The sequence below is a fragment of the Hyperolius riggenbachi genome, chromosome 1 (genome assembly GCF_040937935.1).
Source record: "Hyperolius riggenbachi isolate aHypRig1 chromosome 1, aHypRig1.pri, whole genome shotgun sequence".
NCBI lineage: Eukaryota > Metazoa > Chordata > Amphibia > Anura > Hyperoliidae > Hyperolius > Hyperolius riggenbachi.
Window position 1 is genome coordinate 316484101 of NC_090646.1, and position 27642 is coordinate 316511742.

General features: G+C 47.0%; 1 protein-coding gene across 2 annotated transcripts in view; it reads right to left on the reverse strand.

The window, feature by feature from the left end:
- Nucleotides 1-27642, reverse strand: part of UBXN6 (UBX domain protein 6) — a 510086-nt gene that overhangs the window by 240106 nt on the left and 242338 nt on the right. For both annotated transcript variants that reach the window (XM_068233834.1, XM_068233835.1), the window contains exon 8: nt 2030-2160. In XM_068233834.1, coding sequence (XP_068089935.1) covers nt 2030-2160 — 131 coding nt within the window. The remainder of the gene's footprint in view (nt 1-2029; nt 2161-27642) is intronic.

Here is a 27642-nt window from a genome sequence, read left to right on the forward strand (position 1 = left end):
ATGACGCATGCATGGTGCCAAATCCAATTCCAGAGCCGGCCCCCCTGCAGTATAAAAGGCAGCTGCTCACAGCACTCTGCGCTGATCTGTCTGTCAGCTAGTGTGTCTGTTTGCCAGCCCTGTTGTTATATTATTGATCTTCTGCTGCTGACCCGGATTGTCCTGACTACTCTTGATCTCCACTCCTCTGGTTTGACCTCGTCTTGTTTCTGGACCTCCCTGTCTGCTGCCAGCCCCGACCCGGATTGTTTAACCGTTTTGACCCGTTGCTGCCTGCCTCTGACCCGGATTGTCTAAACGTTCTGAACCTTGCTGCCTGCCTCTGACCCGGATTGTCTAAACGTTCTGAACCTTGCTGCCTGCCTTTGACCCGGATTGTCTAAATGCTCTAAACCTGTGCCGCCTGCCCCTGACCCGGATTGTTTAACTACTACGGCCTCCTGTTATCTGTCACTCAGAGACACTTCAAGACTCACCTCCACATCGGGGTGTCCCCTGTTTTCCTATCCACTGTTAGGGAACTCTGGAGTGCAACCTGGTGAACAATAGGCAGCTGAAAGTCCATCGTCCCTTGCGGGGCGCTCTTGTGAACACCCGTGGGCACTTAGACTCTGCACTCTAAGGGTTCTCTCACCTCAGTGGAGTGGTCAACAGAGCACCACCGTAACAATTAGTGAGTGGCTGCGAGGGCACAGGACTGCTGCAGGGGGCTGGTAGAAGCCCCAGGTGAGTAAAACTTTTTTTTCTGGCTTAAAGCGGACCCAAACCAAACATTTTTTTAATTAAAAATATTTAGTTGCACCACTCTGACACATACAAAGATAAATAAACACTCCTTCAAACCTATGATCATTTCAGTGCATGCTTTTCACCCTTCTCTTTTCATAGCTAAGGGTTATACTGGGGGCAGCCATTAGCAATTCCTCCATTGCCGGACACCATATACTCCACCAGTTTGCCGGAAAAATCCCAGCATTTTGAAAGGAAGGGAGGGGTTCCTCCAATAAATGTAAAATATTTTATATTTGTCATCATGCAGCTGAAAAAAAGGATGCTATTTATTAATATAATTTAGAAAATAGAATTAATTTCTGAAATCTTGTATTTTTAATTTGGGTCCACTTTAAGTGTCCCTTTAAAGAGAATCTGTATTGTTAAAATCGCACAAAAGTAAACATACCAATGCGTTAGGGGACATCTCCTATTACCCTCTGTCACAATTTCGCCGCTCCTCGCCGCATTAAAAGTGGTTAAAAACAGTTTTAAAAAGTTTGTTTATAAACAAACAAAATGGCCACCAAAACAGGAAGCAGGTTGATGTACAGTATATCCACACATAGAAAATACATCCATACACAAGCAGGCTGTATACACCCTTCCTTTTGAATCTCAAGCGATTATTTGTGTGTTTCTTTCCCCCTTCTGCTCTCATGCACTGAAGTTTCAGGTTGCTCTTTTCTTCCTGCAAACAGCTTTGCCCTTGTCTGTAATTACTCAGTATGTGAAAGCCCAGCCAGCTCAGAGGAAGATTTATCTAGCTTGTAAAAGATAAGAGAGAAGAGAGAAGCTGCTCTAATCTAAATAATACACAGGCAGTGTGCAGAGAGGGACCTGGAAGTCCCCCTTCATAGCAGAACCACAACACTGAAGAACTTGGCAGCCTTCCAGGCACAGGCCGACAAGTCTGACAGGGGAAAGATACATTGATTTATTACAGAGACTGTTATAGTAGAAAGTGCTGCAGTAAGCTAGAACACATTAGAATAGCTTTTGGAACTTGTAGGATGATAAAAAACAGGATGCAATTTTTGTTACGGAGTCTCTTTAAACAACCAGAATGCAGTTTTTAGAATGCAGTACTCTTATGTCACTGTAGGTGGAGCAAACATATGAATCTCAACATCCTAACATCTCCCTTCTTTTGCAAGGAAAAATCATAAATTCTGCAAGGGTATATAAACTTATGAGCACAACTGTAAATATCTACATGTTTCTACTTTTACTGTGTAAGAAAAAAACAAATTCTCACCTTGCAGTATATACCCATCAGGAAATCTGGTTCTCAGAACAGTATACCTATACTTCTTCATTTCCCGCTGTTCTTCTCTCTGCCGCATTGCTTTTGTTCTAAGAACGGATTCTCGCTCTAGTTTTTCTTTTCTATACAAGGATTCCAAAGTGATATTAAGTATTTTCAGTGAAACATATCACCACTTCTACATACATTGACTATACAGTCTATAGGCAAACATTCTTTAATGAATACAAAGGAAATAAATGCCTTCCTTAATGATCTATTATGACTCCAACAATAACAGTAATCTGACACAAACACACACACATTTTCCCTATAGATTATAATTTATACATAACATGTCAAAGAGAACCTGTAAGACAAAACACACCCCCTGTTGGATACTTGCCTCAAGGAGTGAGAAGCCTTTGGGTCCTAATGAGTCTTCCCTCGTCCTCTTCACCCTCTTGAATCCAGCGCTTGCAGCCCCCAAACAGCAGCAATGTAAATATTTACCTTCCCAGCTCCAGTGCGGGTATTGCGGCTTTCGGATGGGCTCCGATGGTAATAAACTAGGCCCGATAGGGTCCGCTCTACTGCTCAGGCACTAAAGAGTGGACCAGATTTTTCTGCCGGAGCCCATCAGAAAGCCGTTACTGCGCCTGTGCTGGAACCAGGAAGGTAAATATTGCAGGTGCTACTGCCCCTATGCCACAGCCGACAGGCTTGTCAGCTGTATTTCGAAAACTGCCAGTGCTGGATCCCGGAGGGTGTAGAGGACGAGGAAGCCTCATTATGATCCAGAGGCTTCCACTCCCGGGGTAAATATCCCCCAGGAGGAGTTTTTTGTTGTTGTTGCAGATTCTCTTTTATCAGTTCACCCCCAAGGGTCTTTACCCTAACAGACCAGAGCAATTTTCACCTGTCAGTGCTCCTCCCTTTTTTCCTTAATAACTTTATTACTACTTATCACAAGAAAATTATCTATACCTCGTTTTTTTCACCACCAATTAGGCTTTCTGTGGGTAGTACATTTTGCTAAGAATTTTTTTTCTAAATTTGTTTTAATGGGAAAAATAAGAAAATAATGGAAAAAAAAATATTATTTCTCAGTTTTCGGCATCACGAACAAGCCGCACCCCTACTCACCCTCGGCGAGCGTGTAATCCTGCAGCTGCCAATTACATTCATAATCTATTTAGCCCAGCAAGAGATGAAGGTTAAGTGAAACTTAACCTGCTCTTCATCATTGTCTGCCTACAAGCGCTCCCCCTGCTGCTGGATATTTAGATGATGCACATTATGTGTTTTTGTATCTCACTTTGTGACCGGCTCTTTTTAATTTGCAGATAAGCGCAGACCATAGAGTCTAGCACTGTCTGCTGTGTGTTCCTTTCTCCCTAACTTCCCTCTTTGTATAGAGCTGGCCAAGACTTTTTAGTACCACATTTTTTATCACCAATTGATTCATGTATGTAAATAATTTAATGACAACTCCTATCAATCCCCCTAGATTTTTATACATATAGACTTGCAGCAATTTTATTTTTAATGACATTTCCTATCATTTCCCTAGGATTTTTATATACATTGATTTGCAGCAATTCCATTATTTTCACTACTTATTCATTTTTTATAATGATTTCTAGATGCATACATTTGCAGCATTTTTATTTATGCACGCCTCCTGAATACTAATAACTGTATCAGTTGTCAATACTCCCGATTAATTATAATATATATGAACCACCATTCTAGGTGTGCATAAGTGGATATGAAAGTATGTAAATATGCAATTCATGTGATAACGTTATGTTGTATATATGTATATTGTAAGATTCTGGTATGCTAAGGAGCCTTTTTTTACTGATGTAGGCACTGTTATTGGCCTGAGGAAGCGGGCTCTGACCCGCGAAACGCGTTGCGTGTGCTACTAATAAAAACCTTTGTTAAATACAAAGATTTTTTCGTCACTGAGGTAAGCTACCTCAAATTTATTTCCCGTTTTTAAACTGCTTTTAGATGCTTTTATTACACCATGGTGCCTCTTATACTCTTATTGTGCAATCATACCCCCTTACCTCACCCGTCTGAGGGGTGGCTTCGACCACGGCGGACATCTGTCCCCTTTCTTTTACCAAGGAGAGCGACCACATCCAGGTCCCTAGGGACCACCCCGAGTGGAGTCGGGTTTGTTGTCTCCACCTACTTCCTGTGATCGGTTGCCCCTCTGCAACCCACCTTTGTGAGTAGTGTCTTACTTTTATTACTTTCCATTGTTTTTGACATACTACACTATTGGGCTCCCACTTTTGTCTCCTGTATCTTTTCACTAGAGGGTGTTTTTGACACCCACATCCCACTACATTTGAGAAGTGAAGTGAAGTTTATTGGATTTACATAAAGTGTGCAATAATTGTTTAAATAAAGTCAGGCAGGTGCATACATTTGGGCACTGTTGTCATTTTATGGACTCTAACACCTTTAGAACTAATATTGGAACTCAAATTGGCTCGGTAAGCCCCGTGACCCCTGACCTACATACACATGTGAATCCAATTATGAGAAAGAATATTTAAGGGGGTCAATTGTAAGTTTCCCTCCTCTTTTTCAATTTTATCTGAAGAGTAGCAACATGGGGGTCTCAAAACAACTCTCAAATGACCTGAAGACAAAGATTGTTCACCATCATGGTTTAGGGGAAGAATACAGAAGGCTTTCTCAGAGATTTCAGCTGTCTGTTTCTACAGTTAGGAACATATTGAAGAAATGGAAGACCACAGGCTCAGTTCAAGTTAAGGCTTGAAGTGGCAGACCAAGAAAAATCTCAGATAGACAGAAGCGATGAATGGTGAGAACAGTCAGAGTCAACCCACAGGCCAGCACCATAGACCTACAACATCATCTGGCTGCAGATGGAGTCACTGTGCATGATTCAACCATTCGGCACACTTTACACAAGGAGATGCTGTATGTGAGAGTGATGCAGAAGAAGGCTTTTCTCTACCCACAGCACAAACAGAGTTGCTTGAGTTATGCTAAAGCACATTTGGACAAACCAGCTTCATTTTGGAATACGGTGCTGGGTATTGATGATACTAGAATTTAGTTATTTCGGCATAACAATGGGGTTATGCATGGAGGAAAAAGAACACAGCATTCCAAGAAAAACACCTGCTACCTACAGTAAAATATGGTGGTGGTTCCATCATGCTGTTGGGGCTGTGTGGGCAGTGCAGGGACTGGGAATCTTGTCGAAGTTGAGGGACGCATGGATTCCACTCAGTATCCGCAGATTCTGGAGACCAATGTCCAGGAATCAGTGACAAAGCTGAAGCTGCTCCAGGGCTGGATCTTTCAACAAGACAATGACCCTAAACACTGCTCAAAATCCACTAAGGCATTCATGCAGAGGAACAAGTACAACTTTCTGGAATGGACATTTCAGTCCCCAGGCCTGAATTTAATTGAAAATCTGTGGTGTGAGTTAAAGAGAGCTGTGCGCGCTCGGAAACTATAAAACCGGAATGAACTAGAGATATTTTGTGAAGAGGAATGGTCCAAAATACTTTCAACCAGCATCTAGACTTTCATTGGAACCTACAGGAAGGGTTTAGAGGCTGTAATTATTGCACAAGGAGGATCTACTAAATATTGATTTCATTTCTTTTTTGTGGTGCCCCAATTTATGTCCCTGCCTCATTTTGTTTAAACAATTAGTGCACACTTTCTGTAAATCCAATAAATGTAATGTCATTTCACTTCTCAAATATCACTGTGTGTGTCTCGTATGTGCAGTGGCGGCTCCAGGAAATTTTTTTAGGGGGTGCTATGCAGGTGCTGGACCAATTTCCGGGGGAGCTGACGACCTGCGGCGCGCGGCAAAAAATGGGTGTGGCTACAACCTGCGGCGCGCGAAGCGCGCCGCGGCGAAAAAATGGGCGTGGTCATGACCGGATGAGGGCAGGGCTAACTGTAATTTAAAGTGAACCCAGGGTGAGAGTGATATGGTGGCTGCCATATTTATTTCCTTTTAAACAATACTAGTTGCCTGGCAGCCCTGCTGATCTATTTGGCTGTAGTAGTGAACTGAATTACACCAGAAACAAGCCATGCAGCTAATCTTGTCAGTTCTGACAATATTGTCAGAAACCCCTGACCTGCTGCATGCTTGTTCAGGGTCTATGGTTGAAAGAATAAGAGGCAGAGGACCAGCACGGCAGCCAGGCAACTGGTATTGCTTAAAGGGAGATAAATATGGCAGCCTCAATATTATTCTCACCTCGGGTTCCCTTTAAAAGTGCAACGCAAAGACAGAGGGCCCAAGTTTTGGTGACCCTTTTCCCAGAAAATTCACATAATTGTGCAGGTTTTCTCAAGAAAATACACGTAATGTGAGCAGATTTTAACAAAAAACACGTCCAATGACCCCAATATGCACAATCGTTATCAGATATGGCCCCAATATGCACAATCGGTAGCAGATATGGCCCCAATATGCACAATCGGTAGCAGATATGACCCCAATATGCACAATCGGTAGCAGATATGACCCCAATATGCACAATCGGTAGCAGATATGACCCCAATATGCACAATCGGTGGCAGATATGGCCCCAATATGCACAATCGGTGGCAGATATGGCCCCAATATGCACAATCGGTGGCAGATATGGCCCCAATATGCACAATCGGTGGCAGATATGGCCCCAATATGCACAATCGGTGGCAGATATGGCCCCAATATGCACAATCGGTGGCAGATATGGCCCCAATATGCACAATCGGTGGCAGATATGGCCCCAATATGCACAATCGGTGGCAGATATGGCCCCAATATGCACAATCGGTGGCAGATATGGCCCCAATATGCACAATCGGTGGCAGATATGGTCCCAATATGCACAATCGGTGGCAGATATGGCCCCAATATGCACAATCGGTGGCAGATATGGCCCCAATATGCACAATCGGTGGCAGATATGGCCCCAATATGCACAATCGGTGGCAGATATGGTCCCAATATGCACAATCGGTGGCAGATATGGTCCCAATATGCACAATCGGTGGCAGATATGGTCCCAATATGCACAATCGGTGGCAGATATGACCCCAATATGCACAATCGGTAGCAGATATGACCCCAATATGCACAATCGGTAGCAGATATGACCCCAATATGCACAATCGGTAGCAAATATGACCCCAATATGCACAATCGGTAGCAGATATGACCCCAATATGCACAATCGGTAGCAGATATGACCCCAATATGCACAATCGGTAGCAGATATGACCCCAATATGCACAATCGGTAGCAGATATGACCCCAATATGCACAATCGGTAGCAGATATGGCCCCAATATGCACAATCGGTGGCAGATATGGCCCCAATATGCACAATCGGTGGCAGATATGGCCCCAATATGCACAATCGGTGGCAGATATGGCCCCAATATGCACAATCGGTGGCAGATATGGCCCCAATATGCACAATCGGTGGCAGATATGGCCCCAATATGCACAATCGGTGGCAGATATGGCCCCAATATGCACAATCGGTGGCAGATATGGCCCCAATATGCACAATCGGTGGCAGATATGGCCCCAATATGCACAATCGGTGGCAGATATGGTCCCAATATGCACAATCGGTGGCAGATATGGTCCCAATATGCACAATCGGTGGCAGATATGGTCCCAATATGCACAATCGGTAGCAGATATGACCCCAATATGCACAATCGGTAGCAGATATGACCCCAATATGCACAATTGGTAGCAGATATGACCCCAATATGCACAATCGGTAGCAGATATGACCCCAATATGCACAATCGGTAGCAGAAATGACCCCAATATGCACAATCCGTAGCAGAAATGACCCCAATATGCACAATCGGTAGCAGAAATGACCCCAATATGCACAATCGGTAGCAGAAATGACCCCAATATGCACAATCGGTAGCAGAAATGACCCCAATATGCACAATCCGTAGCAGATATGACCCCAATATGCACAATCCGTAGCAGATATGACCCCAATATGCACAATCCGTAGCAGATATGACCCCAATAAGCACCACCTGAAAAAGAAAAGAAAAACCCATTTACTCACCTACAGCCAGAAGACCTTCTTTCCCGACCTCCTGTCCCGAGTCCCGACCTCCTTGTGGCGCGCAGCGCCCGCGCGCCCACGATCCTCTTCCTTCCCGACGTCACGACGAGACTTCCTGCCTGCATGCAGAGAGCAGGGCTACGGGAAAATGGCCGCCCGAAGCCATGCACTGCAGACTCGAAGTCTGCAGAACAGGGCTCCGGGCGGCCATCTTACCGTAGCCCTGCCTGCTGCTCCGTGCTGCCGCTGTGTGAACTGACTTGGCGTCTTTTAGACGCCTGAACTCAGTTCACTCCAGGGGGTGCTTTGGGGGTGCTTGGACAATTCTAGGGGGTGCTCGAGCACCCCCTTGCACCCCCCTGGCGCCGCCCCTGCGTATGTGATATATTTAACTGAAATTTTTAATCGTAACAACCAACGATTTATACAGGAAAATCATGCCGATTAACAAGGTTTCCCAAACTTTCGCATCCCACTGTATATTTTTACACTGGACAGCATACACCAAGGTGTTTTGTACGTAGTTAGGGGTTGGATTCTTTGGATATACAAGATTCTGTAATCTTTGTTAGATTCTGTTTGTTAGCTGTTTGTTAGTTAGATTCTACTATGTACTGCTTCATTATTTCTCACAGTACCCTTTCTCCCTAGTGTGATTTGTATAAGGGCCCTTCTGTGCATACTTATGAAATGGCCGAGTGCAGGGTAAAGACGATCAATGGCTTAACCTGCTCCTGCACAAGTCACAGCGACAACAATTACTATTCCCCCTCCAGGCTACCACGGATAGTGGGGGAAAGACATAATTCGGCTTCCAGCTATTGCTGGTGGATCGATTACAGTATTTTTATAGTAATTTGTGCTCTGTCTTTTGACGGCCTCCAAATTACTCACTGAGCGTTACTATAGCCGTAATTCGTTATATGGCCTATGGTGGCGCCGGTGTCAGAATTGTAGCGGGTTGTTCTGCAGGAAAAGCCGTTATATGTATATGTTTTAATTCAGTGTAAACTGTGAAGTTAGAGTACTTCTTTAAATATTACTCTGACCTTTTAAAAAAGCTCATAATGTATTTGGGTGTGGCCATATTGTTCCGTTAATGCATGCATAATTTTGTTCTGCTTGTTTTTATTTTATTTTTATTTTTTTGCATCAAGATATTATTTATTTGTAAACTAGCAATCTTTCATAGTAAACATGAGTTTCAGGTCATCCATATAATTTAAGTGGTAAAATTATGACAGTGGAGCATTGCAGCATTTAGCAGATATTCTGCTACCAGTAACATTTCAACCTATAAAATGTAAAGTCGACAATCACACTTTTTACAGAGCTATCTTTCTCCATGTCTGGAAGCTGATGCCAGACTCCTGCAGGTACACCACTCCTGCAACCACTTTACATAGGAACAAAAACGGAGACGGCACACAAGAAGCTTCTTCAAATAATCTGTATTGAGTTCATACAGTTACAGAGCATGCAGAGCATACAACATGTTTCGGGCATAGCCCTTCCTCAGGTGTGTTGACACTTGAGGAAGGGCTATGCCCGAAACATGTCAAAGAAAACGTTAATGCAGCCTTTCAGATTCACATGGGCTCAGGTGAGATAACCAGTCACCCCAAGAATGCTTACCAAGCATTTTTACAGTACTTTATACTTTACAGTATTTTTACAGTGCTATTCCACTCTACAAATCTGGTGGCAATGTTTCTGAATCCTCATTAGCAGAATTTTTCAAGTCCCTTGAATCTCCCTAAACTTACTGCTGCCTCATCAAACACATTGAATAGTGCAATAACTAATACAGATAAAGAAGTCACCAATAGAGGTGGGCCGAACGGTTCACCGGCGAACGGTTCCAGGCGAACCTCGGGTGGTTCGTCTTCGCCGGCGAAGGCAAACTTTCCCGGAAGTTCGATTCGCCCCATAATGCTCTATGAGGGTCAACTTTGACCCTCTGCATCACAGTCAGCAGGCACATTGTAGCCAATCCGACTACATTAAGCCCTGGAGCCCCACCCCCTCTTATATAAGGCAGGCTCCCTCGGCCATTAGCCTCACTCGTCTCGTGTGCCTAGAGACAGACTAGGGACAGCTGCTGCAGACTTGTTCTCCTAGGGACAGATTAGTCAGGCTCTTAGCTTGCTCCTAGCTGAATCTTATTGCTGTAATAGCACCCCAGAACAGCTCTTTTCAGAGCTAATCCTGCTCGTGTGATCATTTTTTTTTTCCTGTGTTTGAAACTGACACTTGTGTTGCTTAGACAGCATTGCTAATTCATACTGTGTGTGTCCCACTGCCAGCAGCCCAGCAGCAGCAGCACATTCAGTGACTACCTGTGTGTGTGACAGGGAGCTGCACATTGTACTACCCAGTACTGCATTTACCTACTACTAGTACCTGTTGTGTTTAGTTAACCCACCTCATCACTGCATACACCTACGTTTGTGTTGAGTGAACCCACCTCGCTGCACATAACTACCTTTTGTGTTGAGTGAACTCGCCTCACTGCATATCTACCTTTTGTGTTGAGTGAACTCACCTTACTGCATCTACCTACCTTTGTGTTGAGTGAACTCACCTCACTGCATATAACTACCTTTGTGTTGAGTGAACTCACCTCTCTGCATATCTACCTTTTGTGTTCAGTGAACCCACCTCACTGCATATAACTACCTTTGGGTTGTGTTGAGGTAGCTTTACATGCTACCTCACATATGCATTTCGAATAACACCATTTCAATCGCACCGTCACTTTACATATGCATTTTGAATAATGCTTCAATCCATTCTATATGCATAACAATACCTTCATTCATACCCACTGACTATATCATTGCCGGTTTATTTTTATGATGCACCCCCATGTATCTGTTACAATTGCATAGTCATTTTATTTATGTGTTATGGATTCCGCTGTAATTTATTATGTAAGTTATTATGCAATTTATGATTTATGCATAGGCTTACCGCTGTTTGTAAGTCTTTCATGACATTTTTGTAGTTTTGGTGCATCTTCGGGTGCTTGCATCTAGCGTTCCTCTGGCATTCCCCTTTTTCTCTTTTGTTTCCCTTCCCCAGCTCCCTCCAAAAATTGTTTGCCTGAAGAAGCGGGACTGTTACCCGTGAAACGCGTTGCACTTTTGGAGCTCATAATAAATGTTACTTTAAACTTGAAGTAATCTGCCCGTTGTCTGGCCATTTTTTCAGAAGGGAGGTGAGTCCACCCACTTCCCCCTTTTTAACAATTTTAACTAATTTTACTCTACTTGGCGCCTCTGTTGTTATACCACATAATTGTTTAGTCCACCCTTGGTGGAGGGGCGTATCCCCATTTCTTTCTATCTACGGAGAGCGACTTCTTAACCCTGAGCGGGGTCAGGTTACAATTCTCCCCGCCTGCTTATCCAGTGGTTGCCTTGGAGGCGACCCATTCTTGTGAGTATAACCATTGTGTGTGTTTGCATCAGACATCACCTCATTAACATACTACACCATATCGGGCTCTTGGTTCTCCCCCTTTCTTTCAAACTTTGTGTTGAGTGAACTCACCTCACTGCATATAACTACCTTTGGGTTGAGTGAACTCACCTCTCTGCATATAACTACCTTTTGTGTTCAGTGAACTCACCTCACTGCATATAACTACCTTTGTGTTGAGTGAACTCACCTCACTGCATATCTACCTTTTGTGTTCAGTGAACTCACCTCACTGCATATCTACCTTTTGTGTTCCGTGAACCCACCTCACTGCATATCTACCTTTTGTGGTCAGTGAACCCACCTCTCTGCATATAACTACCTTTTTTTTGAGTGAACTCACCTCTCTGCATATAACTACCTTTTGTGTTCAGTGAACCCACCTCACTGCATATGACTACCTTTGGGTTGAGTCAACCCACCTCACTGCATTTAACGACCTTTGGGTTGAGTGAACTCACCTGACTGCATATAACTACCTTTTGCGTTCAGTGAACCCACCTCACTGCATATAACTACCTTTGAGTTGAGTGAACCCACCTCACTGCATATACCTAGCTTCCCCCTGAGATGGACAAAATGGACAAACCATGTAGAGAAAGAGGTAGAGGCAGACCCAGAGGAAGGCCACCTGGCACTGGCAGGTCTGTGCGAGGTGGTGTTGCTGTGATTTCGTGCGGACATGGCCCAAAGTACAGTGCTCAGAAGAAGGCACGTGCCATCACTTCCCAAAATTGTGAGGACGTGCTTAAGTATTTAACACAGAACACCTCATCTCCCCCAGCCACCAGCGCTACAGCAAGCACCACATCCGCTGCATTTGACACTTTGCAGGAGTTATTTGGTGTGGAAATCACTGATTCACAGCCAATAATGCTACAACAAGATGAAGGCGCTAAGCAAGTTACAACACCTCATACGTCTGAGTTAGGTGGCGATAGTATGGACGTAACGTGTGAGGAGGGGGATGATGAAGCACCTGAAGTTGGTGCAGTTGTGGAGTTGTCTGAGGAAAGCGAAGCTGGGCAGGAGGATTATGATGACGATTATACAGATGCCACGTTTGTTCCTAATAGAGGAGATGACCAGGGGGACAGTTCAGAGGGGGAGCCAGAGAGGAGTAGGAGGAGACGAGTCCATGAAAGAAGCAGAGGGAGCTCGTCCTCAGAAGCAGCTGGGGGCAGTGTCCGGCGCCATGTATCCCCAGCTATGGCCAGCCAGCCAACATGCCCTTCAAGGTCAGCTGTTGATGCCACCATAGTGCCATCACCCCAGGGGGGCTCAGCGGTTTGGAAATATTTTAACGTGTGTACCTCAGATAGGAGCAAAGCCATCTGTTCTCTCTGCCTCCAAAAATTGAGCCGTGGAGCGGCCAACACCCAAGTAGGGACAAGTGCCTTACGAAGGCACCTGGAGAAAAGGCACAAACAGCTATGGGAAGAACACCTGAGGAAAATCAGCACCCCTCAAAAGACAAGCCACCCTCCTTCTCCTCTTCCTCCTTCAGGTGCATCGTCTTCATCCGCTTTCTCCCTTGAACCTTCACAGCCACCCTCCTTCACACCGCCACTGCCCTTGAGCGGTTCCTGCTCTTCTGCCCACAGCAGTAGCCAGGTGTTCGTGAAGGAAGTCTTTGAGCGGAAGAAGCCAATTTCGGCCAGTCACCCTCTTGCCCGGCGTCTGACAGCTGGTGTGGCGGAACTATTAGCTCGCCAGCTATTACCATACAAGCTGGTGGAGTCACAGGCTTTCTGTAAATTTGTGGCCATTGGGACACCGCAGTGGAAGATACCAGGCCGCACTTATTTTTCATGAAAGGCCATACCCAAACTGTACCGTGCAGTTCAGAGGCAAGTGGTGTCATCTATTGCGAAGAGCGTTGGGTCAAGGGTCCACCTGACCACGGATGCCTGGTCTGCCAAGCACGGCAGGGCCGCTACATTACGTACACAGCCCATTGGGTCAACCTGGTGACCGATGGCAAGCAGGGAGTACGTGGCTGCACAGCGGACCAACTTGTGACACCTCCACGACTTGCAGGCAGGCCTCCTGCCACCTCCTCTCCTTCTCCTCCTGCTACATCCACTTCGCTGTCATCCTCCTCCTCCTCCTTGGCTGAGTGGCAGTTGAACTCTAGCGGTGCTGCCATCTCCTCCTCTCCAGCTACACAGCCCCATCTCCCCAGAACCTACGCTGCATGCCAGGTACGACGGGGTCACGCAGTCTTAGACATGTCTTGCCTCTAAGCGGAGAGTCACACTGGACCAGCTCTCCTGGCTGCTCTTAACAAAGAGGTGGAGCAATGGCTGATCCCGCACCAGCTGGAGATTGGCAACAATTGTCACAATGGCAGCAACCTCATTTCCGCATTGAATTTGGGAAAGCTGACACATGTACTCTGCATGGCACATGTGCTGAATCTGGTCGTGCAAAGGTTTGTCACAAAGTACCCAGGCTTAGAGGACGTCCTGAAGCAGGCCAGGAAGTTGTGTGGGCATTTCAGGCGGTCTTACACGGCCCATGGCACGCTTTGCGGACATTCAGCGGACAAACAACTTGCCGGTGAGACGCCTGATTTGCGATAGCCCGACCCGCTGAAATTCCACCTACTCATGTTCTCTCGCCTGCTAGACCAGGAGAAAGCCGTCACCAAGTACCTGTATAATTACAGTAAAAGGACACAATCTGGGAAGATGGGGATGTTGTGGCCCAACCGAAATGCATGCAGGACCATGAAGCCGTTTGAGGAGGTGACCAACCTGGTGAGTCGCACTGAAGGCACCATCAGCGACTTTATCCCCTACGCTTACTTCCTGGAGCGTGCCGTGCGTCGAGTGGTGGATGAAGCTGTGGAGGAGCGTGAAAAGGAACAGTTACGGCAGGAGCGATTTTCATCCAAACCAGATGTTTCCTTGACACCTGCGGCAGCATAGAGGGGGGAGGAGGAGGAAGATGAGGAGTCGTGTGGGGAAGGAGAGGAGTCAGACTCGGATGAGGAAGGTGTTTCTGTGGAGGAGGAGGAAGAGGCGGCGGCAGAAGAACAACCGCAGCAGACGTCACAGGGGGCTTCTGCTGCTCCACGTTCCCGTGGTATTGTTCATGGCTGGGGGGAGGAGGAGGACTTGCGTGATGTCACTGAGGAAGAGCAAGAGGAGATGGATAGTACGTCTGGATCCAACTTTGTGCAGATGGCCTCTTTCATGTTGTCCTGCCTGTTGAGGGACCCCCGTATCAAAAAACTCAAGGGGAATGACCTGTGCTGGGTGGCCATGCTACTAGACCCACGGTACAGGCACAAAGTGGCGGACCTGTTACCTACTCAACAGAAGGCGGAAAGGATGCAGCACTTGCAGAACAAGCTGGCAATGATGCTGTACAATGCTTTTAAGGGTGATGTGACAGGATAACGCAATAAAGGTACCACTGGCAGTAATCCTCCTCCTCCCAAGTCCAAGCAGGCAAGGACAGGATGCTCCAGCGATCTCGGGGTGATGTCGGACATGCGGACATGCGGACATTCTTTAGTCCAACACCTCGCGTAGCCCTTCCAGATCCACCCTCCACCAACGCCTGGACCGGCAGGTAGCCGACTACCTTGCCTTAACTGTGCATGTAGACACTGCGAGCAGCGACGATGAACCCTTGGTCTACTGGGTGCGTAGGCTTGACCTGTGGCCAGAGCTGTCCCAATTTGCCACCCAACTTCTCTCTTGCCCTGCCGCAAGCGTCCTATCAGAAAGGACCTTCAGTGCAGCTGGAGGCATTGTCACTGAGAAGAGAAGTCGCTTAAGTCATGACAGTGTTCAGTACCTCACCTTTATCAAAATGAATTAGGCATGGATCCCGGAGGGCTACTGCACGACCGAAGACGAAGTCAGTCCCCACACACAGCATCTCTGCCTGCAGGCCGCTTGACTGCATTCTCCGCCACCACCAACAGGGTCCAGGACTCTAGGCGGATTCCAGAATTTTTAAGGCCGCTGCTAGCAGCGGCCGCCATACTAATTTTTCTGGTGCGTGTACATGCCTGCCTAATTTGTCTGGCTGCACTGCGGGCGGCTGCAACAAAAAAAAGGCATGTACATGTGCCCATCCCCCTTCGTGATCATTACCTGGCCGCGGTGAAGCGGCTTGCGTATCACAATGAAGCTGGACAGTCACTGTTCTGTCATTCAGCTACATCAGCCATACTCCATATGGGCTGTAAAGCCACCGTCACCTGCACTCTCGTCATGGTGCGCACCAGTCCAGCACGGACGTCACTACACAAACGGCTGTTTGCATTCACTGCATACCTTTCACTGCAATTGTGACTGCACATTGTATTATACCTGGCAGTCAGTGCATACCTTGCACTTGAATGGATGACAGACTTGCCCTCCATAATGGTTTCCCGTTAAAGGATTTAAAGTTGATTCATTACAATTAGGGCCTCAAAAAGTCCTCCTGAGTCCTGTATTGTTATTTTTGGTCACTACCTCGGGGCGGGCATTCCTGCCTGCTGCCCTCCTTGCCTGGATGTGTGGTGGTAGCTGTTTGTTAGGCTACAACTCCAGACCGGAATCACACCAGGAAGGATTCCCTAGCCATTAGCCATGGTCAGTGGTCACAATGGCAGACTTGACCTCCATAACAGATTCTCACCGGAGACCAACCTGGTGAATCGCAGTGAAGGCACCATCAGACTTGCCCTCCATAACGGATTACCGTTAAAGGATTTAAAGTTGATTCATTACAATTAGGGCCTCAAAAAGTCCTCCTGAGTCCTGTATTGTTATTTTTGGTCACTACCTCGGGGCGGGCATGCCTGCCTGCTGCCCTCCTTGCCTGGATGTGTGGTGGTAGCCGTTTCTTAGGCTCCAACTCCGAAACGCAATAGAAACCGGATTACCCGGCCATTACCCGTGGTCAGTCACCATGGTACTGAGACTATAGTACCATCTACAGTTTCACACAATTGAAAAAAATGGCAAACTTGCCCTCCATAAAACATTCTTGGCAAATGCTTTCGACTTGGTTTGTCTTCCGCTGGGTCAAGGGTCCATCTGACCACAGATGCCTGGTCTGCAAAGCACGGTCAGGGCAGGTACAGCATGGGTCTCAGCAGGCTCCCACTTCGGGCCGGAATCCAACCTTGATTCCCCGCCCATTACCCGTGGTGATAATGGCAGATTTGCCCTCCATAACGGATTCCCGTTAAAGGATTTAAAGTCAATTCATTTCGAAAACAGCAGGGCCTCCCGAGTCCCGTATTGTTATTTTTGGTCACTACCTCGGGGCAAGCATGCCTGCTGCCCTCCTTGCAATGGATGTGTGGTGGTAGCTGACCGTTTGTTAGGCTTCAACTCCAGACCGGAATCACACCAGGAAGGGTTCCCCCGCCATTACCATTGGTCACAATGGCAGACTTGTCCTCCATAATAGATTCTCGTTGCAGGTACTGAACAGCAAGTAGAAAATGTAATGTAAAAAAAAATAGATGTAAGCTTTAACAATGGTAGAGAAAGAACCATCGAAAGTTGATAAGGCAGACAGACATTACCTAACCAGACATCACTGAGTGAGCAAGAGCAATCCTTACCATGGTGCCCAGTATTTCAGCACGGCCGACACTACACAAACAGCTGTTTGCGGTGCGTTACACAGTGAGTTTGGTGTGTCAGTGTGAAGCAGTACACTAATTACACTACCTGATTGATGTATGCACATGCAAGATGTTTTAAAGCACGTTAGGCCTGCAATTTAACATTCAATGTGATTTCTGCCCTTAAAACGCTGCTTTGCGTTCAATCCAGATTTTTCCCCGGGACTTTTGGCGTCTATCCCACTCCGCCATGCCCCCCTCCAGGTGTTAGACCCCTTGAAACATCTTTTGCATCAGTTTTGTGGCCAGCATAATTTTTTCTATTTTTCAAAGTTCGCCTCCCCATTGAAGTCTATGGCGGTTCGCGAACATTTTTGCGAACCGAACCTTCCGCGGAAGTTCGCGAACCTAAAATCGGAGGTTCGGCCCATCACTAGTCACCAAATGTATACTAAGATGGCTCCTGAGGGGTAGCCACGGCCATACAGGGCTCTGGCTCTTCTTTTATATTCTTATTTTTATTTTATATCTTTGTTTTCTTTCCCCTGGACTACCTTCATGCTTGAACTCCATGGAACAAGTTCCATGGCCGCAGTCTGGCCTTGTCCGCCCTGGACATTCTTCCGCAGCCCAGGGTCTGCACGTGGACTGCTGCCCCGACACGTTCCAGAATGCATCCTGGAGGCACCATGGAGACCTGTAGGAGAAGCCGCTGACAGGGACCCGATCCCAGCATCCACGTGATCCGCACTTGGACTACTGCACCGCCGCTGCCCAGGAGACCAGGATGCCGCCGGCAATGCACGAGCAGGAGACCAGGGTACCACTGCTCCCCTGGCTGTATGGAACCCTGCCAGGGTGGGAACTCCCTCCAGCTTCCACTCCATCGGACCTGCATGAGGCAAACGCTTGTTTCACATCGGCAACAGCTCCCGCCGCCACTGGCATCTCCTAATTTCCACACTGATGCTGGACTAGCGCATCTACCGTGGCACCAACCAATCTTGGATCTACTGGACTGGCCCAGGCCATAAGCCTGAAGCCATATTCACAAGCATGGCCACAGGGGTTTGATGCATGGCCAAGACTGCCGTTTTCCACCATGGGGTCTCAAGGACTCTGTCTCTCTCTAGCTCCTTCTCTCTCTCTCTTGCTTCTTCTCTCTGCACTTTCAAGGACATGCGGAGGGGAGTCTGTACTTGGCTGCAGAGCTGCGATCACCGCACGGAGTGTGGCAGTCCCACTCGGCATATAACTCAGACGGACACCTCTAGTCCCTCTCCACTGTATTGATGTAATGTGTAATTAATAATGTGTATTGTATCATCACCGACCACAAAAAAAACGTAATAGTCAAGACTCTGGGGCCTGATGGTTTTTCGGGCCGGTATTTTAAATCACACTCTTACACCCCACTTGACCAAATGTTTTAACTACATCTTTACTTATCATCAACCCCCTTATCCAAACCGGCCAGGGAGCACTCAAATATCAAAAGCTTTTGCGCCCTTTTTTGTTACATTTTGAGTACAAACAGCCATTTTTGTAGCTAGACTTAAAGAGACTCTGAAGTCTTTTAAAAATCTATTTTTTATCACAAAATATTGTTTAACATGTTAGCCCTAACTAAACCGACGCATTCCCGCCGATGTACACTATCTAAATCCCCCCTAACTCACCGGGGGGCAATCCAGGCAGTGCTTCCATGAGAGGCAGAGCTATGAGCCGCAGCTCTGTCTCTCAACGCGTCGGATGTGAGAGGTCCAGAGTCTGGGTGTGAGAGGTCCAGGCCCACCTGCACTCCCCTCCAGGTATCACGTGTTGGCCTTGGGGCCCCGGCCAGTGAGAGAGGTCCGGGGCCCCTGGCCATCGTGTGAACCAATCGTGTGTTTCTCAGCGCGTCTGTCAGCCTGGATCGCTGCCTCTCCCCCGCTACTCTCAGTCTCAGAAGTGGGGGAGAGGCGGAGATACGCGCTGACCGACACGTGTAGAGGCAGAGCTGCAGCTCATAGCTCTGCCTCCCACGGAAGCGCACAGGGCAGCAAAATGCACGACCAAGAAAGTTGTGGATGTTGCAGGGGAGAGGGAGGGCGAGTATGGGGGGATTTAGAGTGTACAGCGGCAGGGATGCAGCGGTTTAGTTAGGGCTAATATGTCAAACAATATTTTGTGATCAAAAAAAGGATTTTTAAGAGACTTCAGTGTCTCTTTAACAAATACCTACCAGCACTAATCTCTTAAGACCAAGTAGGCTTTATTCCATTCTGTCAAGCCTCTGACTATTTCAGAAGAAATATCTTATTAATCCAACATGCTAACAAATCATTAAGACCACTTACTCTTCTTACTAATAATATAGAGATGGTGTTTGATATCCTGGAATGGTCATAAAAACCTAGAGGCTGGTTCCACACTGTATACTGGCGTTAGCGATGTGGTGCGCCCAGTGCACCGCCAAAAACAGGCATTTGGCCAAACAAGATGTGACGCGCACTTGCAGTCACTTCCTGCTTCAGGTTTGTGGAAGTGCACAAAGAAGCCTACGTCGCCTTAGACTAACATGATTTCAAGGCCAACGCAGATCGCCACAGGTCGCCATAGACTAAAAATTTCCGGGCCAACGCAGATCGCCACAGGCAGGAGCCGTGCGGTAACATAGGTATGCGCTAGCATTAAATCGGGGACTTCCAGCACAGCTGTCATGATTGCTTTTGCAGCATGTACTGCTGGCTGCAGTTGTTCTGCAACCAAGCAGTTCTGATTTCTTTACATGCATTTGCTTGCATAGCTTTGCTTGCACTCACATTAAGTGTTGATTCCATCTGCAATAGCTCTGCAGTACATGGCAGCTTGAGATGCTCTTGTGAATTCAAACATTGCCTGTTGCAGCTAAGCTGCAATTCCTTTCATGCAGGTTGCATGGTTTTGTCTGCCTTTTCCTGCTGTCAGCTTGTGACTGATTACCATTCACCTGTGTGGGAACTTGCATGTCCACTCCCATTTGATGACCTCAGTATAAAGAGTTGCTTCCTGCTGTGCTCCCCGCCCGTTATAATTTCAGTCTCAGTCTGTCTAAGCTGTTACTCCTAGGCCTCTGTTCCCGGTTCTTGTGTTATCTCGTGTGGATTGCACTGGCTCCTGCGGAGGAGCAGTGAATCCTTCCAGTCCTGTTCCTGGAGATTAGTCATATAGCTGCGGTTGCTATTGACTATCTCACTCCTGAGGCAATGACTGGATTAGCAAGTGTTCATTCCGTTTGTCTCAGTCCTTGTTTATGTGTGTCCTTCGGGACCGTAGTTAGTTCCTGATACGTGCATATATATTGGTTCACCAGTATATTCGTATCTCAGTTAGATTTGTTATTTTGCTAGTCTTGCGTCATATATTGATTCATTGCCAATATATACGCATACTAGCGCGTTTGTTATTTTCCATATTGCGACGTGGATTACTGTATATATTTGTGTATTTCCTTTACTTGTTTCTTGCTCTGCCTTTGTCTTGCCTTGTGGATTGCGCCACCTCCTGCGGAGGAGTAGCGAATCCTTCCAGTCCTGTTCTTTACAAGGTAAGCCATCGCTGCGGTCGCGAGTGGCTGCCTCGTTCCAGTCTGTCCTGTTTGTGAATGCTTGCTGTCACTGAGGAGTGACTCGCTTAGCAAGCGTTCATTCTGTCAGCCTGTCCTTTTCTCTCTGAGCTTTTGCGCTGAACAGCCTTTGTTAAGTGTTGTTGTGGTTGCTCGGAGCTACGCCTGCTCTGTGCGCCACATCTCCTGCTGGAGTCAATCCTCTCCTCCACCAGTGCATTCGCACTTTACCCTGAGAGTTCATTGTTTTATGCTTTGCTTGCGTCTTGTGTGTGTGTGTCTCCTTTACATCAGAGTGTGCATTGCGCGCTGACCGTAGAGGATACACCGCCAATCGTTACAACAGCTTACCGCAATGTTGGAAATATGAACTTCCCATTTGGCTGCGGTAGCAGTGCGCTAATTTGTTGCAATGCACCTCACCAGCGTAAAAGGGCCCTTATTCTCAGGGGGTGCATACACATGCAGGTTGAAGATGGCCACCTAATCCTACCACTGAGCTAACTAGCTAAATATCTTCAGTTAATCTGCACCTACTGCCTGGACTTGAACAGGAAAAGTTGGGGGGACACCTCGGCTACCGACTGAGAGATGGCTAGCAGTAATAAAAGCAAAAACAGCCACAAAAAGAGGGAAACGACTGAGAGCTGACATGCTGAGCACCACACAGCAGGCCAAACAGTGAATACATGGCAGACTCGTGCGCAGATGGCTCAGCATCAGAAGACAGCCAAGACTATCCAGACGAGGATACCCAATGCTCACCTCAAGTAGATGATGCCCCTCTCAAAGAAAACCTGTATAGAAAAAAAAGGAGCCCCTGGGGATACTTACCTCGGGAGGGGGGAAGCCTCTGGATCCGATTGAGACTTCCCCATCCTCCTCTGCCTCGCGGTGGTCTTGCTGAGCCACTCTGAACGGCGGCTATGAAAATATTTACCTTCCCGGCTCCAGCACAAGCGCAGTAGCGGCTCTCAGCTTGGGATCAGACAGAAATATTTCCGCCTTATCAGAGCCAAGAGCCACTACTGCGTCTGAGCTGGAGCTGGGGAAGGTAAATATTGCAGGCGATATTGCAACTGCGCAACATCCTGACAAATAGTCGGCTGTGGCTTCGGAGGGGCCCAGCAAGACCGTAGGACACAGGAGGACGGGGGTAGCCTCAATCAGATCAAGAGGCTTCCCCCTCCTGAGGTAAGTACCCCCCCAGGGGCCCCTATTTTTTTCGCCTCAGAGGCTCCCTATGCTACATGATTTCTGTCATTTGGCACTGTATTGGCCTGAGGAAGCGGGTTTAGACCCAGGAAACGCGTTGCCTGTGCTCAAATAAAAATCTTTTGTAAGTTTACAGAGATTTCGTCATTGAGGTAAGATACCTCATTTTTCTTTTTCGTTTTTAAACTGGTTTTAAAAGCTTTTATTCAAATCAGGGCGCCTCTTTCCCTTATTGTGCATGAATCCAAAGAGAAGGTACTGGCTGCTACCAGAGCGAACCCCTCTTTCTCTTTTCAAGGCCATCCAAATCAAATCTATGGCAACCTGGCACAAGCCACCTTACAAAGAAGAAGGGAAACGAGACCATTTCTTCTAATGCTAACCGCCAGATAAGATATCAGTAGAGCTTTCCATTTCCTCTTATCTTCAACTTTAACAACCAACAGTATACAGCTACTCTGTGGGAGAGCTGCGTGGGAGAGCTATCAGAGAAATTCCACACTGGATTTACCTTCACCCACCCAGGCTTTACCTCCTCCAGGGTCTCCAACACTGTCATCCTCACAAAGAAGCTCAAGAAATGGTTCCCAGAGAATAGAAGGAAAGCCGAAAGAGACTTCGGGCTTTCCAGCACTGAAGCAGTTATCCTTCCAAGTGTTCCAATCAGTGCATTGCAGAGTCAGATAATTACTTTCCGATGTTTGTGTTTTCTCTTGGGAACCTCCTAGCTATCGGGCATTTTATACCTGCCCAACCTTGTTATTATCCATTAAAGCTGTACTGCTAATTACTAGTTAGAGCCAGAACTACAGCTCTTGTCCTGTTCTTCAAGTTAGTAGTTCAACAGATTATTATTTAAGTTCCTGCATTAGAAATGCAGAAAAATGCAGTTCCTGCATTAGAGAGAAAAAAAAAAAAAAAAAAGAAATGGTTTTGTTCCTTGCAACCGCCTCTTCTGGGCACTTAATGTAGTACTTTCCTGCAGAAAAGACTGGCCTAGTTCACCCCATAATACAAGGATAGCGCCTGCTGCAGCTGCTTTCCCGCGCAGAGACATGAGGAAAGAAGAGGGGAGAAGAAGTGCCTGTTGGGGCCAGAATTCTTGCTTTTGCCCCAATCTTTATTGCAAAGTTTAATACACTTTTACTTTATCACTTTAGTCCCTTCATTAGAATCTAAATTATTAGTTAAAAATATCTCACCTGGGTGCTAACGTAATACTTTCTAATGAAAATATTGTCTCAATCCACCTTATTAGGTAAAGATGTTGACTGCTGGTCTCCTGCTCAGGGCCACAAGGCTAGGAGTCTATCCTGGCAGCTAAACTTCCAGTTATGGCATGAATTGCTCCTATACACTCCTTTTGTAAAAGGAGAAGTCATGCTTACATACATTCCCACATTGATGTGCTATAACATTGTGCTGATGATACAGATCTTCTGACTGTAATCGCTACAAGGGGCTAACAAGATTAATACATTTCAGGGTTCATGTTTATGACCTGATCACTGGCTATATCTGAAGCTGTACATATCTTTGGAACTAACTATGATACTTATGCTTGTATATCGGACTTTGCATTAACTTTCATATGTAACATTGGCTTTGCTTGTTAGTGTGTTATGTAGGTGTTGTTCATTGTTTTCGCTCTTTTACAGGTGTGGGGTAAATAGACTGAGTCACCATTGACAGTTATGGGTCAATAGCTTTGTTTGATAAGGCTAATATATACTCAAATGTAGCCAATGATACCTTGAGCAAAATTACTAATAACCTCCCTGGAGTTACACTCGGGGTAGCCACAGCAGAGGATTTCTCTGACCCGGGAGGGATTTTTTGAATAAAAATTGTTGTAGCCTTTGTAGCTAGCACTTCGCTAGCTACCACTGTCTTCCAAGTCCCTCCGCTTTTTTTTGATTGCTACGATCGCTGCCGTTATACGTAGCCCCCCTCCCGGATCCCGTGATGGTGCAGCCTCTACAATCAGCTCCAGGCTTCGCTATGAGGATGATCGGGATTGCGCATAACGTCATGACATCAGACGACGTGTCCAATTGTCGCCATAGCGGCGACTGAAGCTCATTGGGGAGGCTACAGCTCTCGCGGGATCGCGGCTAGGTAATGTATAGCGGCGGCGATCGGGGGGATCAGAAGGGTGCTGGGGGACTTGGGGGACAATGGTAGCTAGCCTAGTGCTAGCTACAAAGGCTAAAACAACTTTAATTCAAAAAATCCCTCCCGCGGACGCAGCCTCAGAAACTGAGGCAGGGCTGCTCATCAGGATTCCGGATATCCGGGTAACCTGGATATCCGACCTTTTTGGGCCTATCCGGATCGGATTCTGGATTCCAGATAGCTGGGGAAATCCGGATAGCTATCTGCGGATAGTTGGGCGCATAATCCGGATATCCTCGGATATCCGGGGCTATCCGGATCCGAAATACTGTAACTAAGGTGATGACGTCCTGGAGCCAATCAGAGGGCTCCCAGCAGAAGCCCTAGCAACCAATCACAGAGAGGAACCCTGGCCGGCACCACCTGACCTCATTGAGCCAATCAGAGGCCTCCCAGCCTAAGCCCTGGCACCCAATCACAGAAAAGAACACTGGCCAGCCCCCCTCTATATAAGGAGGGCTGCCATGATGAGACAGATCGTCTGAATGCTGAATGCACACTGAGAGACATGCTCCAGTTCTGGTGGCCTACAAAGGGCTGTACACAGTTATAAACCTAAAGCTGTTCATTGATTAACCCCTTCACTACTCTATAGTTAAATCGTTAATCAGCTTGATTGATGTCTCATAGTGTGACAGTTAGAGTGTGTGCTGCTCAAGAACGCTACTCTGGACCGACTGGACCCTCTCCAGTTCGCGTACAGAGCAAACAGGTCCACTGATGATGCTATCAACATCTGCCTGGAGTTCATCACTGACCACCTAGACAGGCCGGACTCATACGCTAGAATTCTTCTCCTGGACTTCAGCTCGGCCTTAAATACCATCTGCCCCCGTATCCTGCATGACAATCTCACGGAGCTCAGAGTCCATCCAATTCTTCGCCTTTGGATCTCAGACTTTCTCTCGAACAGGTCCCAGGTTGTTAAGCTGGGCGACATATCCTCCAGACCCAGAGTGACCAACACTGGAGCCCCCCAGGGCTTCGTCCTGTCACCATTCCTGTTCTCTCTATACACGAACAATTGCACATCCACAGCCGACTCTGTCAAAATCATCAAATTTGCGGATGATACAACTATTGTTGGCCTTGTTAGTGAGAACGACGAGCGGGCTTACCGCCAGGAGGTAGACAGAATCTGCAGTTGGTGCAAGGAGAATAAACTAGTTCTTAACACAGCCAAAACCGTGGAGATGGTCATTGATTTCAGGAAGTATGCCAGTAAACCCCCCCCTGTTACATATCGGGGGTACTGAAGTCGCTAGGGTTCCCAGCGTCCGCCTCCTGGGCACAACCATCTCCGATGACCTGACCTGGAGGGCAAACACCACCGCAACTCAGAAGAAGGCACAGCAAAGACTCTTCTTTCTTCGCCAACTAAAGAAGTTTGGTATGGCCCAAGAACTCCTGAGGTCCTTCTACTCTGCCACAATAGAGTCAGTCCTCTGCTCATCCATCCTGGTCTGGTTCTCTAGCTGCTCCGCCAGCGACAAATACAAACTCCAGAGGGTCGTCAGCTTAGCGGAGAAGATTATTGGAAAACCTCTTCCCCCTCTAGATCTCATCTACAGCACTAGACTGCGTAACAGAGCAATGAAAATTGTGGGCGACCCCTCTCACCCTGGTCACAGCCTCTTCAGTCGACTCAAACTGGGCCGGAGGTTCCGGTCCATCCATGCTAAGACTACTAGGCGTACGAACACTTTTTTCCCCACGGCCGTCAGACTCTTGAACTCTGCCCACTCCACCAATCCCCCCCTGTGGCCACCTGTGGACTAATATATGACATCGGCTGCGTCCGCTCTGCTTACTGCCGTGCTTTTGTCTGCTTTTGTTCGTACTAGAATTTATCTTCTGTCTCACAGTGCTGCACCTGTCAGACCCGCAATGCTCTACCTCAATTGCTGTATTATCCCAGTTCTGTTGTATTACTCCTGTATTGTTGTATTCTCTTGTCTGTTGTATTGCTCTTTCTATGCCAATTCAATGTGCCAAATCCAATTCCAGGCATGGCCCCAGTCATGCTTGGCGAAATAAACGAATTCTGATTCTGCTACAGTGCTGCTGGGCCAAGGGCTGTACACAGTGATAAGCCGTTCAGTGATTAACCCCTTCACTATCACTACACTATAGTTAAATCGTTCATTAGCTTGATTGATGTCATAATGTGACATTTAGAGTGTGTGCTGCAGTTGCTATGTGTTTGTGTGTGTGCTGTGCACACACCAGGCCAGCTGCTGCCTGCCACGTGCAAACACGTGCAAAGTGCCACGTGCAAGCATGTGCAAAGTGCAAAGTGCCACGTGCAAACATGTGCAAAGTGCCATGTTAAAACATGTGCAAAGTGCAAACACGTGAAAAGTGCAAACACGTGAAAAGTGCAAACACGTGCGACGTGCAAAGTGCCACGTGCAAAGTGCAAACCCGGGCAAATACATGCAAAGTGCAAACACGTGCAAAGTGCAAAGTGACACGTGCAAAATGCCACGTGCAAACACGTGATAGTGCCACGTGCAAACAGCCACGTGCAAACACGTGCAAAGTGCCAGGTGCCACTTTGCACATGTTTGCACGTGGCACTTTGCACCACTTTGGACACAATGTGGGCTGCACGACCGCTGTCTGGAACCTAGGCCTGATGTTAATTGACAGCCATTTTTTTTTTGGGGGGGGGGGGGTATTTTAAGTCCCCACATCATCAATTAGTGTTCCCCTTTGCAAAATAATGTTAATACATGCCTCATTGACCCTAAAAACCCTTTTTAAAGTAATTTAAAGGGCACTTCCGGGTTTTCTATCCAGATATCTGAATCTGGACGGATATCCCAGATACTGGGGTCGGATATCCAACCCAGATTGGAAAATTTTTGATCCAGATATCCGACCCGGATCGGATATCTGGGTATCCGGATCTGAATTAGTTCCAGATAGTGAAAAATGGTATCAGAGCACCACTGCCGCCAGGGAGGTTAATACATGATATAATGTTATCCACATCTTTCTTTCTCTTTTTATCCTTTTCTTCTTTGTTGAGGTATAGTTTTACACAGCCTTATTTTATGCTGTACTAATATAGCAATAACATGTTCAGTCTGAGAAGAACTCATTCTCAATGTGTTGAAATGCCAACAGTGACTCAACAAATTTGAAGGATATGGATACATGGCAGGACCGGTTCAAGGGGCCCTGTGGCAAACTTCATCGTTGGCCCCCCCCCCCCCCATTACCCTCTGCTCCCTGGGGCCCTGCTGCAAGTATATTAGCAGCCAAAATCACCTTATCTCTGTCGGAGGAGCGAGCGTGCAGCAGCTGCACACTGAGACACTCTGTCTCCCTCCTTCTCTGTGACCCAGCGCGTCATGTGTAAACACACGCCAGGTCATAGAGTGGGAGGGAGACAGAGTGTCTCCGAATGCAGCCGCTGCCCGCCCACTCACCCGATGGGGATAAGGTGATTATGGCTGCT